Source organism: Nicotiana tomentosiformis, chromosome 8 (assembly GCF_000390325.3).
Source record: "Nicotiana tomentosiformis chromosome 8, ASM39032v3, whole genome shotgun sequence".
NCBI lineage: Eukaryota > Viridiplantae > Streptophyta > Magnoliopsida > Solanales > Solanaceae > Nicotiana > Nicotiana tomentosiformis.
This window is the reverse complement of record NC_090819.1, coordinates 54,529,681-54,544,597: the sequence shown is the minus strand read 5'-3', so window position 1 is coordinate 54,544,597 and position 14,917 is coordinate 54,529,681. Positions and strand designations below refer to the sequence as shown.

The 14,917-nt window shown below is 39.4% G+C and overlaps 1 protein-coding gene across 3 annotated transcripts in view; it reads left to right on the top strand.

Moving 5' to 3' along the window:
• Nucleotides 1-14,917, top strand: part of LOC104121290 (uncharacterized protein At4g17910-like) — a 40,961-nt gene that overhangs the window by 12,984 nt on the left and 13,060 nt on the right. The window contains exons 4-8 of one of the 3 annotated variants that reach the window (XM_070182349.1): nt 6,509-6,678; nt 6,936-7,009; nt 7,126-7,201; nt 7,301-7,379; nt 8,089-8,162. In XM_070182349.1, coding sequence (XP_070038450.1) covers nt 6,509-6,678; nt 6,936-7,009; nt 7,126-7,201; nt 7,301-7,379; nt 8,089-8,162 — 473 coding nt within the window. Of the gene's footprint in view, nt 1-6,508; nt 6,679-6,935; nt 7,010-7,125; nt 7,202-7,300; nt 7,391-8,088; nt 8,163-14,917 lie in introns of all 3 variants that reach the window. The other 2 variants (XM_070182347.1, XM_070182348.1) reach the window with 2 other exon arrangements.

Genomic DNA, 14,917 nt, shown 5'->3' with positions numbered 1-14,917 from the left:
AGAAAATGTATCCTAATTAGTGATAAGTAGTGTCCCGTGTTCTTCTCCTGTAATATTAAGTAGTATTATTTTCTTATCATTTACTAAATGTGCAAACCAAAAATGTTCATAAGGAAATGGTTTTCGTTTGAATACATTAGTAGTTTCTATTTTCTTATTTAGTTTTATAATGATAGTGTTCGGGCTAGCTTGCATGCACTTTGACTAATTTATTAGGTACTTGTTGTCTTCCGCCAGCATAGGTAACCCGTAAAGTTGTCCATCAAGGCTTAGACTGATGGGAGAAAATCACCTAGCTTTTGTTTTTGTTTTGGTGGATTAATTTTTTATTGGAATCTGAATATTTGCAGTCATTTTTGAACAAAAGAAACAGAGAAGGTTATTATTTTGTTATATTTTGACTGATAGAAAGTAAAGAAAGAGAAGGTTATTATTTTGTTATATTTTGACTGATAGAAAGTAAAGAAAGGACTGGACATTATTCCAAATTCAATCACCCATTGTGTTATTTTCTGTCTTTCATAGTGATAGGGTTGCTTTGGAATCAAGTAATAAACTCCTAGAATTTTAAAGAGTCATTTTTATTATCCTCCAAAAAGACATCCTATTGGTTCTTAGTTTTTGGGCGAAAAAAGCTCAACTAGACCCACTAACAAGAAATAATTAAGTCAATGCAGTTTTTGATATTATCTCTTTGCTGTCATGCAAAATACTTCAAGACAGATTAGTATTGAAAGAGCAAATTTTGAAGCCGGAGAGGATCTGAATTAACTGAACCTCCTAGACAAGATGCAATGAATGGTGCATTAGTGTGGCTCCTACATGTTAACAAGTTATCAGTATGTTATAAGCCATTATTGTACTGAGGTCTGTGAAAAGGCTTTTTGAGGGCTCTGGGTCGTTCAGTTGGTAGAAGCTGCGGACACTCTCTTGGACTAATGATTGGTTTGGGAAGAGTATGAATACTTAAAATAAAGTAGGCTAAATATTATTGAGTACATGTTCGGAGTAACTGAACGGGACTTGGAATAAATTTGAAGGAATAAAACCGGGAAATTATAGTTTTCGTATAACCTTAGGTCTTTTTCTCATGTAAAGGTTCTGAATGAAACCAAGCAGCAACGAATGTACTTTATTAAGTAGTTAGTCATGTATAGTGTCCCACATCGTGAAGTAGATACCTATTATTATGTAATCACTTTATATAAATAGGCGTTGTACCATACTTTAATTAATTAATAAGATTTTTCTCCCGTGCATTCTCACATGGTATCAGAGCAACCGTGAGAAATTTATCGCTGTGCATAAATTCCAGCGACTCCGGGAAGAGAAAACAGTCAACCGGGAGCCTTTTTCCGGCAAAAATAGGTCTGTCCGCAAGAACCATACTATCCGTCAGTGTTGTGCAAAAACCAACACCACCAGGAAGTAGATCAGAGCTCGGCGACCAACCCTTAAAAAAATCTATGGCAGAAAAGCACCCACACGCCCTCACGCGCCACCGGAAGAAGTTTTCCGGCGAAGCTACGACGTCCACGCGCCGGCGTGTGAGACTGTTTCCGGCCAGATTTTGGGAAAATTTCTTCAGAACAGTCTCTTCTCCTCGCAAATCCGAGCTTACCCACCCAACTAAAATCAAATTCCGACCACTTTTATATTTTTCCGGCGTGAACAATGAGTTTTCCGTCGAGAACAGTAATTCCCAGAAAAATTCTGCGTTTTCCGGCGCAATATTATAATAGCATTCGTATCAGAAGCCTTTAACTCACAATTCGTTGGATCCAATGCATTGAATCCAATCCAGATGGTTTCTTTACCGGATTATATGGAGTTCCTTCAGTACAAAGCATGTAAACAGACATCTTCAGAGATAACTTTCGTTGTTCAAACACATAGTAGCGTGACTTGTGTCTCTCAATCTTCAACCTCTGAGTCTTGGTCATTGATTCAGGTGCATCTGATCATATTTCTGGTAACAAATCTCTTTTCACTACTATTTCATGTTATCAATCTCTCCCAACAGTCACAATGGCCAACGGGTCTCAAACCATGGCAACTGGAATAGGTCAAGCAAGTCCACTTCCTTCCTTACCTTTAGATTCAGTTCTTTATGTTCCCGGTAGTCCTTTTAATCTCATAGCCGTTAGTCGCTTAGCCAAATCACTTAAATGCTCTGTTTTATTTCTTGATGACCTTATTTTTATACAGGAACGCAATACAGGGCGGATCATTGGTACTGAGCGTGAATCAAATGAACTTTATTACCTTATCCTTGCAAAATCACATGGACTCACATCTTGTCTTCCTTCAACAACTTGTTCTGTTACCGATTCACTAGATTTATTTCATAAACGGTTGGGACATCCCAGTTTGTCAAAACTTCAGAAAATGGTACCTGGTTTATCTCACTTGTCCACTCTAGAGTGTGAGTCATGTCAGCTCGGTAAGCATACCCGCTCCCATTTCCCTCGGCTTCTTGATAATCGAGCAAAGTCACCTTTTACTTTAGTCCATTCAGATGTTTGGTGTCCTAGTCGGGTCAGTTCTACCTTGGGATTCCGCTACATTGTCAGTTTCATTTATGATTATTCCAGGTGCACTTGGATATTTTTGATGAAAAATCGATCTGAGTTGTTTTCTATTTTTCAGACCTTCTACGTAGAAATTCAAAATCAATTTGGGGTTTCTATCCGCACATTTCGTAGTGATAATGCCCTAGAGTATTTGTCTTCCCCATTTCAGTAGTTTATGAACTCTCACGAGATTATTCATCATACATCTTGTCCGTACACATCTCAACAAAACGGGGTAGCTGAAAAATAGATATCTTATTGAAACTGCTCGTACCTACTCATACAATCGTATGCCATCTTCAGCTATCCAGAATCAAGTTCCATTCTCTGTCCTGTTTCCCCACTTACCTTTGTTCTCTCTTCCACCCCGTGTCTTTGGAAGCACGTATTTTGTTCATAACCTTACTCCAGGAAAAGATAAGTTAGCTCCTCGTGCTCTTAAGTGCGTATTTCTGGGATACTCGAGAACGCAAAAGGGGTATCAATGCTATTCTCCTGACCTCCAGCGATACCTTATGTCCGCTAATGTTACCTTCTTTGAAACCCAATCATACTTCACAGGTCCAGGTAATCACTTAGATATTTCTGAGGTGCTACCAGTTTCATCTTTTGGAGATTCAGTCACCATCTCCCATTCATCTTCCTCTACAACTCCAGCTCCACCACCTACAGCTCCAGTTGCAGCTCCACCACCTACAACTCCAGTTGCAGCTCCACCACCTATAGCTCCAGTTCCACCACCTAGTCCAGTTGAACCTTCTGCAGCTCCACCACTCTTGACTTATCATCGTCGTCCACGTCCAGCATCAGGCCTAGGTGCTTCACGTCCTGCATCAGATTCTGCACCTATTGCAGACTTGTATCCTCTTAGTCAACCAATTGCACTCCGCAAAGGTGTACGATCCACAGTTAATCCTAATCCCCATTATATCGGTTTAAGTTATCATCGTCTGTCATCACCTCATTATGCTTTTATATCATCTTTGTCCACTGTTTCTATCCCTAAGTCTACAGGTGAGGCACTATCTCATCCAGGATGGCGACATGCTATGATTGACGAGATGTCTGCTTTAGATGCGAGTGGCACTTGGAAGCTTGTTCCTCTTCCTTCAGGTAAGTCTACTATTGGTTGTCGTTGGGTTTATGCAGTCAAAGTCGGCCCGGATGGCCAGGTTGATCGGCTTAAGGCTCGTCTTGTTGCAAAAGGATACACTCAGATTTTTAGGCTTGATTATAGTGACACTTTCTCTCATGTGGCTAAAGTAGCATCTGTTCGTCTCTTTTTGTCCATGGCTGTTGTACGTCATTGGCCTCTTTATCAGTTAGTCATTAAGAATACTTTTCTCCACGGTGATCTTGAGGAAGAAGTTTATATGGAGCACCTGGTTTTGTTGCTCAGGGGGAGTCTAGTGGTCTTGTATGCCGATTGCGCAGGTCACTATATGGTTCGAAACAGTCTCCTCGAGCTTGGTTTGGTAAGTTCAGCACAGTTATTCAGGAGTTCGGCATGACTCGTAGTGAAGCTGATCACTTTGTGTTTTATCGACATTCTGCTCCTAATCTGTGTATTTATCTGGTGGTTTATGTTGATGATATTGTTATTACTAGCAATGATCAGGATGGTATTACTAATCTGAAGCAGCATCTCTTTCGGCACTTAGACTAAGGATCTGGGCAGATTGAAGTATTTTCTAGGTATTGACGTCGCTCAGTCTAGCTCAGGTATTGTTATTTCACAGTGAAAGTATGCCTTAGACATTCTTGAGTAGACTGGAATGATAGGCTGCAGACATGTTGACACTCCTATGATCCGAATGCTAAGCTTCTGCCTGACAAGGTGAGCCTTTTAGTGATCCTACGAGATATAGGAGATTGGTTGGCAAATTGAATTACCTCACAGTGACTAGACCTGACATTTCTTTTCCGGTGAGTATTGTAATTCAGTTTATGGATTCTTCCTGTGATAGTCACTTGGATGTAGTTGTTCGCATTCTTCGGTATATAAAGTCAGCTCCAGGCAAAGGGTTACTATTCAAGGATCGAGGCCACGAGCAGATTGTTGGGTACACAGATACTGATTGGGCAGGATTACCTTCTGATAGATGTTCTACGTCTGGATATTGTGTTCTAGTAGGGGGTAATTTGGTCTCTTGGAAGAGCAAGAAACAGAATGTAGTTGCTCGATCTAGCGCCAAAGCCGAATATCGGGCCATGGCTATGGCAACGTGTGAGCTAGTTTGGGTCAAGCAGTTGCTCAAGGAGTTGAAGTTCGGAGAAATCAACAAGATGAAAGTCATGAAACTGGTGTGTGATAATCAAGCTGCTATTCATATTGCGTCAAATCCGGTATTCCATGAGAGGACTAAACACATTGAGATCGACTGTCACTTTGTCAGAGAAAAGATACTCTCAGGAGATATTGTTACAAAATTTGTAAAATCGAATGATCAGCTAGCAGATATTTTCACCAAGTCTCTTTATGGTTCTCGTATTAATTATATCTGTAACAAGCTCGGTACATATGATTTATATGCACCGGCTTGAGGGGGAGTGTTAAGTAGTTAGTCATGTATAGTGTCCCACATCGGGAAGTAGATACCTATTATTATGTAATCACTGTATATAAATAGGCATTGTACCATACTTTAATTAATTAATAAGATTTTTCTCCCGTGCATTGTCACATACTTTATTGAGGAGATACCGTCAGTGTGGCCTTTCTCAAGCGGTCATTAGAAACTAAGAACAATCACCTGGTGGAAGTTGAGGTGCACTCAAGCAGGCCAGGACACTACCGTTATTTTAAAAAAAAAGACCATTCTAGTTGTGATATTGTACTTGCAGTGGAAATTTGATTACTCGTTGTACCTAACATTGGTAACGTAGTGTTATCTCAATTTCTTTCAACCCCCAAAAAGAAAAATGTTGAGTTGCCTAATAGATATTACAAATGTGAAAAGGAATTACAGAAAGGAGATGAACATATTTGAGATGGACGTATTAAGACAAGTTCTGAGGATATGTACTTCTCTTTCATTGTGGAGAAACAGGATGTCGAAGCTTTCTAGACCAAAAAAGCCATTGAAGCGTATGTTGCTCGGACTCTTCAAAAATGCGTGTCGGATCCTCCAAAAGTAGTGTACTAAGGATCCGAGCAACATAGTTGAAATAAGAGGATGAAACGAGAAAATCCTAACGCAAGAATTCCAAAAACTAGAACAGATGAGTAATTGCTTACCCGTTTCACTTGGCCAAAACAAGCTCTGAGTTAAGAAGTTGTGAGTGAATCTCGTAATGCTTTTTTTTTTAATGATGGTGAAGTTTGGGCCAGCTTGCGTGCACCTTGGCTATTCCACCGGGTACCTGTCACCTCCCACTTGCACAGGTTGCGGTAACTCTGACCACCGAGGCTTAGGCAGATGGAAAGAAATCACCTAGTATTTTTGTCTCCATTGGGATTTGAACCCGAGACCTCATGATTCTCCTCTTACTTCATTGACCTCTAGAGCACACTCTTGGGTGCAATCTCGTAACGCTGTTAAGTGAAAAGAAAAATGTCTTCTTGGAGAAAACACCAAATACATTAAGTCTTTATCAATTTTACAACCAACTAAAATCTTTTACTAATGTGTTGATCTTGTAGTGGTTTATGAATTTCTTGAAGACCTGTACCCTTTAGGGTGATCATTGTTGCTGAAACTGATAAGTGCTTGATTTGTTATACTGTTTCACTTAAGAAATCCTAACACTGAGTTTGTGACTCTAGTTGCTATTTATTTCCATTTCCTTTTCTTTTTCATTTGTTTCTAGGTCCATTACTTTATCACTATACCCCCTTGTTAGGCATCTGATCCTCCATAGGGAGTTTGCATTGATCATGCAGTTTTAGTTATATGAAGCTAACATAGTGTTATTGTCTCTATTTCTCAATTCAGGTCCTAATTCTGCAGAGGCCTTGTTGAAGAAAGATGATAACATTACATCATCAAAAAAGAAAGATGATAACATTAATGTGGTTGTTTGTAATAAGAACATGGGATCATATCTTGCTGGGGTGACTCTTGATGTCCTCTGGATTGTTTTTCCAGCCATTTTATGTTTAACTGTAAGTGTTCTCCGTCTGTGCTATAATACTAACAGTGGTTATGTTTCATTTTATCAAGTCAAATGAGTGAAGCAATAAGTTCTTTATTTGTTTTGACATCTGAATGAATATGAAAAAATATTAAGTTGTTGACTTGTTATTATTTCTAGTCATTTGTTGATATAGTAGTTGTTTCCTGCGTGCTAGATGATCTTAAGTTTTGACAACTTCATTTAATACCTGATGTTCATAATAGATAAAACAACATTCGATCTCAGATTCTGGCAGATTGGACATATATTAATGCAGTTGTGATGACCTTGTTGGTGGCTTTCTTCGTTGTAGCTAGAAGGTGATCAATCACATAATTCATATCTGATATCCAGAATTCTATCGCCATTCCATTAACCTGTTTACATGTATTTCATGTGGCTTCTTGTATGTAAAGGTACTTCATGTTCAATGCAGATCTGGATTTTCTGTTTCTCAGGAAGAGGGGGTCCGATCTCTCAGGACAAATATATCTGCATATAGGGTTTCTATGGTATGCAGAATAATCATTATTTACATAATGCTTTCATCTACTTTATTCACCTTTCATTTCTGGAGTTACTATTTATGTCTTTAGGGATGATTGCTGCAGAATCTTCTGACATGCGTATGTATTCTGGCTGTTGACTTCAAGATATTTCCTAGAAGATATGCTAAAACAGAGACCTATGGTACTGGCTTGGTAAACTACTATCTGGATTCTTTTGCCATACTTTGCTAAAACCTTGGTGCATGCACTGAAGTGCCGCCTGAATGATGCGGAGCAACCCCAACCTGCAGTTTGCTTTGTTATAAGGCTTAAACGCAGTTCTAGCGATCTTTTAACTAAACTGGAGCTAGGTTTTAGATTTCATCAGTTTATTATTTTCTTTGCATCAAGTTTCTTTAAGAATCTACAAAAGTAGGATTGAGCTATCCTTAGCAAATCTGTGTTTGACAGTTAAACCGTTGTAAGATTAAGGGTTATTTCTGGAAGGAACAGAATGGATGGTTTGGTGCTATTGTTTCTAGAATAAACAAGGAGTGTTTTATGTCATTGCTAGTGTTACTGTATATACACTCATGTTGTTCCAAATATAGCAAGTTACCTCATATGGTTCTGAAAGTTGATTCTTCTGTCTCATTTTAGGCATTGACATGTTAAACGAATCCGGGGTAGCTTTTCACAAAAATGGCTTATTTGCAAGTTGTCATAATGTTTTCTTTTCTCAATTCTTCATTCATTTTTCAGTCTCACAGTATTGAGCTCAACATCATTGATTCATTGTTTCTGTTTAAGTTCTTCATACTGGTTGTCAACTTAATACTTTCTCATGAAACTTTTACGTAATGTAAAATGGAGCTGAAATTAGGCACCTTATGTTTACCTTCTTATGTCAGATGGACATTGGAGTAGGTTCGTTTATTGTGGCAAATGCATTGGTTTCACGGCAGGCACGTGGAATTGCAAAAATGTAAGTGATGATTCTCGATTTGAATTTTTATCATGAGCTTTGATGAGATGTTACCTCTTGCAGATGGTGCTATATAGTTTGGCCTAATTCTCTTAAGAGTATTCAGGCTATTACTCCTATATTCTCTCTGTGGCAACCAAACTAGTTAATTGTGCCTGTAAATGAACCATGTCAAAATAGCTGGTGGAAAGCAAAAGAAAAATAAATACAGCGCCAGAGTGAATTGTTATTTGAACTGACTTTTCCTTGCCTGCTTTGATATTTTCCCCTAGTTTATTTGTTGCACGCTTAGTTTATGGCTAACCGATAAGAGTTGAAAATAGTACCACTCAATCACGCAAGTAGGCCGAATTTCTCTAGTTAAGTTTGCACCTAGAAAGCTTCAATGATAACTCAATAATGATGCCCTAAATAAAGAATGTGGATGGCTAAAGAATTTTTTTTCTTTTAATTAAGTAATGCAATAAAACCTCGTCATGTTCATCCTCACTAATATCCCATACAAAAAAGAAAAAAAAACTTTTTTGGTCTGGATGTGATGTTTGATGTCCAAAACTCACTGACCTTTTGGCATTTCATCAGATTCATAAGGTGCTTGAATGGAAAAAATAAGATGCACATAATTCTTTTATTTTTAATTGATTAGAAGGCATTAAAATAGAAGGCATTTAAAGAATGGTGTTGCCAGTGGAATGCTTTTCAGTTTCATTATTGGGAAGAAATGGACATTGAGCCTAACTCAACCTCAAAAGATAGCTCATGAGGATTTCCCAAGACCATGTAAGGAGACAAACAACCCATTCCTCCATCACTGTGGGGCACTTAACACCCCTGCACGCCCAAACCTGCCAACTGGAGCTGGACAACATAATATGCGGGCCTAACATTGGGACACATAGTAACAGGGATGGGCTTGGCTCTGATACAATGTAATGTAACAAGGTAATGGAGGAATTTCTCTTCTATATCATTGCAAGAAGTACAAGATATAAATACATGAACGTTGAATTTCAATAAGGAAAGAATCAAAAGAAAAATCCTACAAATCTGCTATCTATATGTGGTCTTTGTACATTGCTAAAAAGTAGGTCTAGGCTTGATCACACCCAACTCTAGTCCTAAAAAGGATAAGCGGTCGCTGCAAATATAATCCGGTCTAAAAATCCGGAGTCGAATCCCACAGAGAACTAAAGTTTAGCTACAACTGTTGACTATCACTAAGAAGACAAGCTCGAACAATTTCTAAACTATAAATATTAAGATTCTTATATCTAATTAACTAACAAATTATAGTAGATTAACAACTAAAGATACTACGGGTTGGAGAAAAGATTAAGGAGGTTTAGAGTTATGATTTTCCCAATTGTCGAAATCCTTCCCGCTACGTCTTCTCTAATTTCGCCTAAGTATTCTCTACTGATCATGAGCACTCGACTTATCGTAATTCTCTCTCGAGCAACTACAACAATGTACTAGACACTAGTCATATTCTCTCGAATTACGCTAGCTCGTACTTTTTCACCGCTCACTATGATCACGTCAAAGCTTCGTTACCTCTAGTCCTGCTTTTAAACCCGCCGTATTGATCTCTCATATATGTTAGGAGTGACGTTCACAACCACCTAACTATGTACTCTTTTTCAAGCAATACATAATAAATAGGCACCGTTAATTGAGAGCTCTTCAATTAACTAAAATAAGCACATAGTTGAACAAATAGAAAAATTCAAAGACTCAATTATATCAAAACGTATCAAGAATTCATCTTACAAAAGGTTTCATCGAAATCCTAGATAACAAATTAGCTATTCATAATAGTATGCAAAACTACAATACTAGAATTCATAAACAATAATGAAAATAGGAAGAAGAAAGTGAAAAACTCGTAGAAGAATTTTTCGCCTTGCTCCTTGTGTGTTCTTGCCTCCTTAGGTCGATTCCCTCTCTAATGATGTCTTTCCCTAAAAAAACTAACTTTAAGGGGTATTTATAGGGTAGGGGCCGAATTCTACATGTCCAAAACTAATGAGGAATTAAAATTTGCTCGGATGGCATCGTCGGCGTGAGGCACTGTCTATGGCGCCATTGTTTCGACGCAAGGCACTGTCTGGGGCGCCAATGACAGTGCCCTGGACAATGCCTTGCACTATCTATGGCACTGTTGCTTTTGTGCAAGGCTCTGTCTGGGGCTCCAATGACAGTGCCCTGGACAATGCCTTGCACTGTTTATGGCACTGTTGTTTTGTTGCTTTGCACTTCTTCTTTTATTGCTCCATTTTTTAGCTCTGAGGTACCATTCCGTGCAACGTTTCTCCAATTCATGTCCAAGCATTACTACACGTGAAATAAGCTCTATTAAGCAATTGTCGCACAAATTAGCATCCAAACAACAAGCAAGTAGGGTAAATAACGTCAAAATATATGGAATTATAGCACGAAATCAACACCCCATACTTAAATGTTACTCGCCCTCGAGTCAACCAACCAAACACTTCCTCTTCAAGGACCCAACAAGCCACACATTCACAGCACACTACACCTATGACCATGGTTGATAGTAATAATTAAGCTCTAGCATATGCTGTCAACACTTCCCATACTCATGCCCAATTTCAAAACATCCAACCCAGGAGCAACATGATTATAGCAATCCTAGCCTCGAAAACTAACTCAATGTTACAATGCACCCGAGGCTTGAATACTTAATCTAACAGAGATGTCTAATATTGTTACTTATCCTTTGTGAAACCATGTGCCCTCACAATAAAACAAAGAGTAAGCAGTCCACACATCCAAATCACATGATCAAATATATTTTAAGGACTCACACATATGAAGACAAATCACTCACTCTCTCAAAGAAGTCACATGCACGCAAAAGGTACCATAGGCTTGCCCATTATGTAAACCTCTACTAATGTAGGCCAGCTCGGTCCGAAATCAACTAAGACTTTATTATGGTTGTAATGTGTGCTAAGGGACGGGTAGGATATATTTAGGATATAGTGGCTAACCTCCTAAGCACTTTAACACATCACGTATTCAACTTTAAGCGCAAAATTCCTTCAATCCACTTCAATCATCACAAGATAGCTCACCCCGGAATACTTTTCCTTTTTCTTTACGCATTGCTTCAGATCACATCCACTAGCAAAAATAAGAAACCTTTATTTATTTATTTCTTCGTTCCTTCTTTTCTTTTTTTACCTTGCCGCTAATGGATTTTTATTTAAAACACAACTGCACATTTCTTTCTTTTATTGGTTCCACTCAAAAGCTACCCCAAGTTTCTTCATTACTTCTTTCTAGCGTTCTCTTTACAATTCATGTGCTTTAAGAGGTATAACGATCAAAATAATTCAATTAAGAACAAAAGGAGATAGGCTTGTAATGCGGGTGCCAAAAGAAAGGCTTATAGGCTCAAAAGGGTAACTAAGGATGATTTTATTTGTGATAAGCAACAAAACTCAAAAAGATCAAAGAAAGCCTAACATCACTTTTCAAACTGAGCAACATCTAGGATTTCGCTTCAATTCACATTCCGGGCAAGTTCTAGACCCACATGCAATTGTGAGAAGGCACGGGAGAAAATATGTTATTGATATTAGATGAACGATACAATACAAGAGGTCCTTATTTATAGCTATACTATACAAGGACATACTATTCTTCTACCAATGTGGGACAATACTACACTATATACATGCTGTAAACTAACACTCCCCCTCAAGCAGGTGCATACAAATCATATGTACCGAGCTTGTTACATATATAACCAATACGAGGACCAGTGAGAGACTTGGTGAAAATATCTGCAAGTTGATCATTCGACCTCACAAACTTTGTAGCAATCTCTCCTGAAAGTATCTTTTCTCTGACGAAGTGACAATCAATCTCAATGTGTTTAGTTCTCTCATGGAACACCGGATTTGATGCAATATGAAGGGCAGCTTGATTATCGCACACAAGTTCCATCCGACTGATTTCACCAAATTTCAACTCCTTGAGCAATTGTTTGGTCCAGACTAGCTCACATGTTGCCATAGCCATTGCTCGATATTCTGCTTCTGCACTAGACCGAGCAACTACATTCTGTTTCTTGCTCTTCCAGGACACCAAATTTCCTCCTACTAAAACACAATATCCAGACGTAGAACGTCTATCAGAAGGTGATCCTGCCCAATCAGCATCTGAGTATCCAATGATCTGCTCATGACCTCGATCCTCAAAGAGTAACCCTTTGCCTGGAGCCGATTTTATATATCGAATAGTGCGGACAACTGCATCCCAATGACTATCACAGGGAGAATTCATAAACTGACTTACAACACTCACAGGATAAGAAATGTCGGGTCTAGTCACTGTGAGATAATTTAATTTTCCAACCAGCCGTCTATAGCTTGCAGGATCGCTAAGCGGCTCCCCCTATCCTGGCATAAGTTTAGAATTTGGATCCATCGGAGTGTCAACAGGTCTGCAACCTATCATCCCCGTCTCCTCAAGAATGTCTAAAGCATATTTTCTTTGAGAAATAACAATACCTGAGCTAGACTGGGCAACCTCAATACCTAGAAAGTACTTCAATCTGCCTAGATCCTTAGTTTGGAAGTGCTAGAAGAGATGCTGCTTCAGATTGGTAATACCATCCTGATCATTGCCAGTAATAACAATATCATCAACATAGACTACCAGATAAATACAGAGACTTGAAGCAGAGTGTCGATAAAACACAGAGTGATCAGCTTCACTACGAATCATGCCAAACTCCCGGATAACCGTGCTGAACTTACCAAACCAGGCTCAAGGAGACTGGTTTAGACCATAAAGTGACCGACGCAAGCGACATACAAGGCCTCGAGACTCCCCTTGAGCAACAAAACCAGGTGGTTGCTCCATGTAAACCTCATCCTCAAGATCACCGTAAAGAAAGGCATTTTTAATGTGCAGCTGATAGAGGGGCCAATGACGAACCGCAGCCATGGATAGAAAAAGGCGGACTGAAGCCACTTTAGCCACGGGAGAGAAGGTATCACTGTAATCGAGCCCAAATATCTGAGTATATCCTTTGGCAACAAGACGGGCCTTAAGTCGATCAATCTGTCCATCGGGACCAACTTTGACTGCATAAACCCAACGACAACCAATAGTAGATTTACCTAAGGGAAGAGGAACAAGCTCCCAAGTACCACTTGTATGTAAAGCAGACATCTCGTCACTCATAGCCTGTTCGCCATCCTGGATGAGACAACGCTTCACCTGTAGACTTAGGGATGGAAACCGAGGACAAAGAAGATATAAAAGCATAATGGGGAGATGACAGACGATGATAGCTCAAACCGACATAATGAGGATTAGGGTTAAGTGTGGTCCGTATACCTTTCCGAAGTGCAATCGGTGTACTAGGAGTAGGGTCCGCAGCAGGAGCAGGGTCAGGTGCAGGACGAGAACCAGTTGGGCCTGATGGAAGACGCAAACGACGATGATAAGTCAAGAGTGGTGTTCCTGTGGCTAGGGAACTAGGGGGAATAACACTAGACTCCTCAACGGTTGGTACGGATGAAACCTCTGTGGTCGAAGGTGGAGGAGGAGCTATAGTAAACTTCTCAAAGGTCGGTATAGGTAAGACCTCAGATATATCATGGTGGTCAGCAGAGGTAAAGAAAGGTTTAGACTCAAAAAATGTGACGTCAGCTGACATAAGGTACCTACGAAAATCTGGAGAATAACAACGATATCCCTTCTGAGCACGAGAATAACCAAGGAAAACACACTTGAGAGCACGAGGAGCTAACTTATCTTTCCCAGGGGCTAAGCTATGAACAAAACACGTGCTCCCAAAAATACGAGGTGGAAGAGAGTATAAGGGTGACTGGGGAAACAATATTGAATGCGGAATCTGATTCTTGATGGGAGATGAAGGCATCCGATTAATCAAATAACAAGTTGTGAGAACTGCATCGCCCCAAAAACGCAACGGAACACGAGATTCAATTAGAAGTGTGCGAGCAGTCTCAATAAGGTGCCTATTCTTTCTCTCAGCAACCCCATTTTGCTGAGGGGTATAAGGACAAGATGTCTGATGAATAATTCCTTGAGAAGTCATAAACTGCTGAAATTGAGAAGATAAATATTCTAAGGCATTATCACTGCGAAAAATGCGAATAGAAACACCAAATTGGTTTTTGATTTCAGCACAGAAACTCTGGAATATAGAAAATAACTCAGAACGATCTTTCATTAAGAAAAGCCAAGTACATCTTGAATAATCATCAATGAAACTGACAAAATAACAAAATCCCAAGGATGAACTGACTCTACTAGGACCCCATATATCAGAATGAACTAAGGAGAAGACAGACTCTGCATGACTCTCAACACTACGCGAAAAGGAGGCTCGGGTATGTTTCCCAAGTTGACACGACTCACAATCTAATGTAGACAAACTAGATAAACTAGGCACCATCTTCTGAAGTTTGGATAAACTCGGATGTCCTAAACGTCTGTGGATTAGATCTGGAGGATCTGTAACTAGACATGTTGTGGAAGGACTGAGTGAGTTAAGGTAGTAAAGGCCTTCTGATTCACGTCCTGTACCAATTGTCTGTCCCGTACTGCGGTCCTGCATAATAAAAGAATCGTCAATAAAATATATACCACAATGGAGGGCACGAGTCAAACGACTAACAGATGCAAGACTAAAAGGACAGCCAGGGACATAAAGAACGGAATCTAGGGTGATAGAAGACAAGGGATTA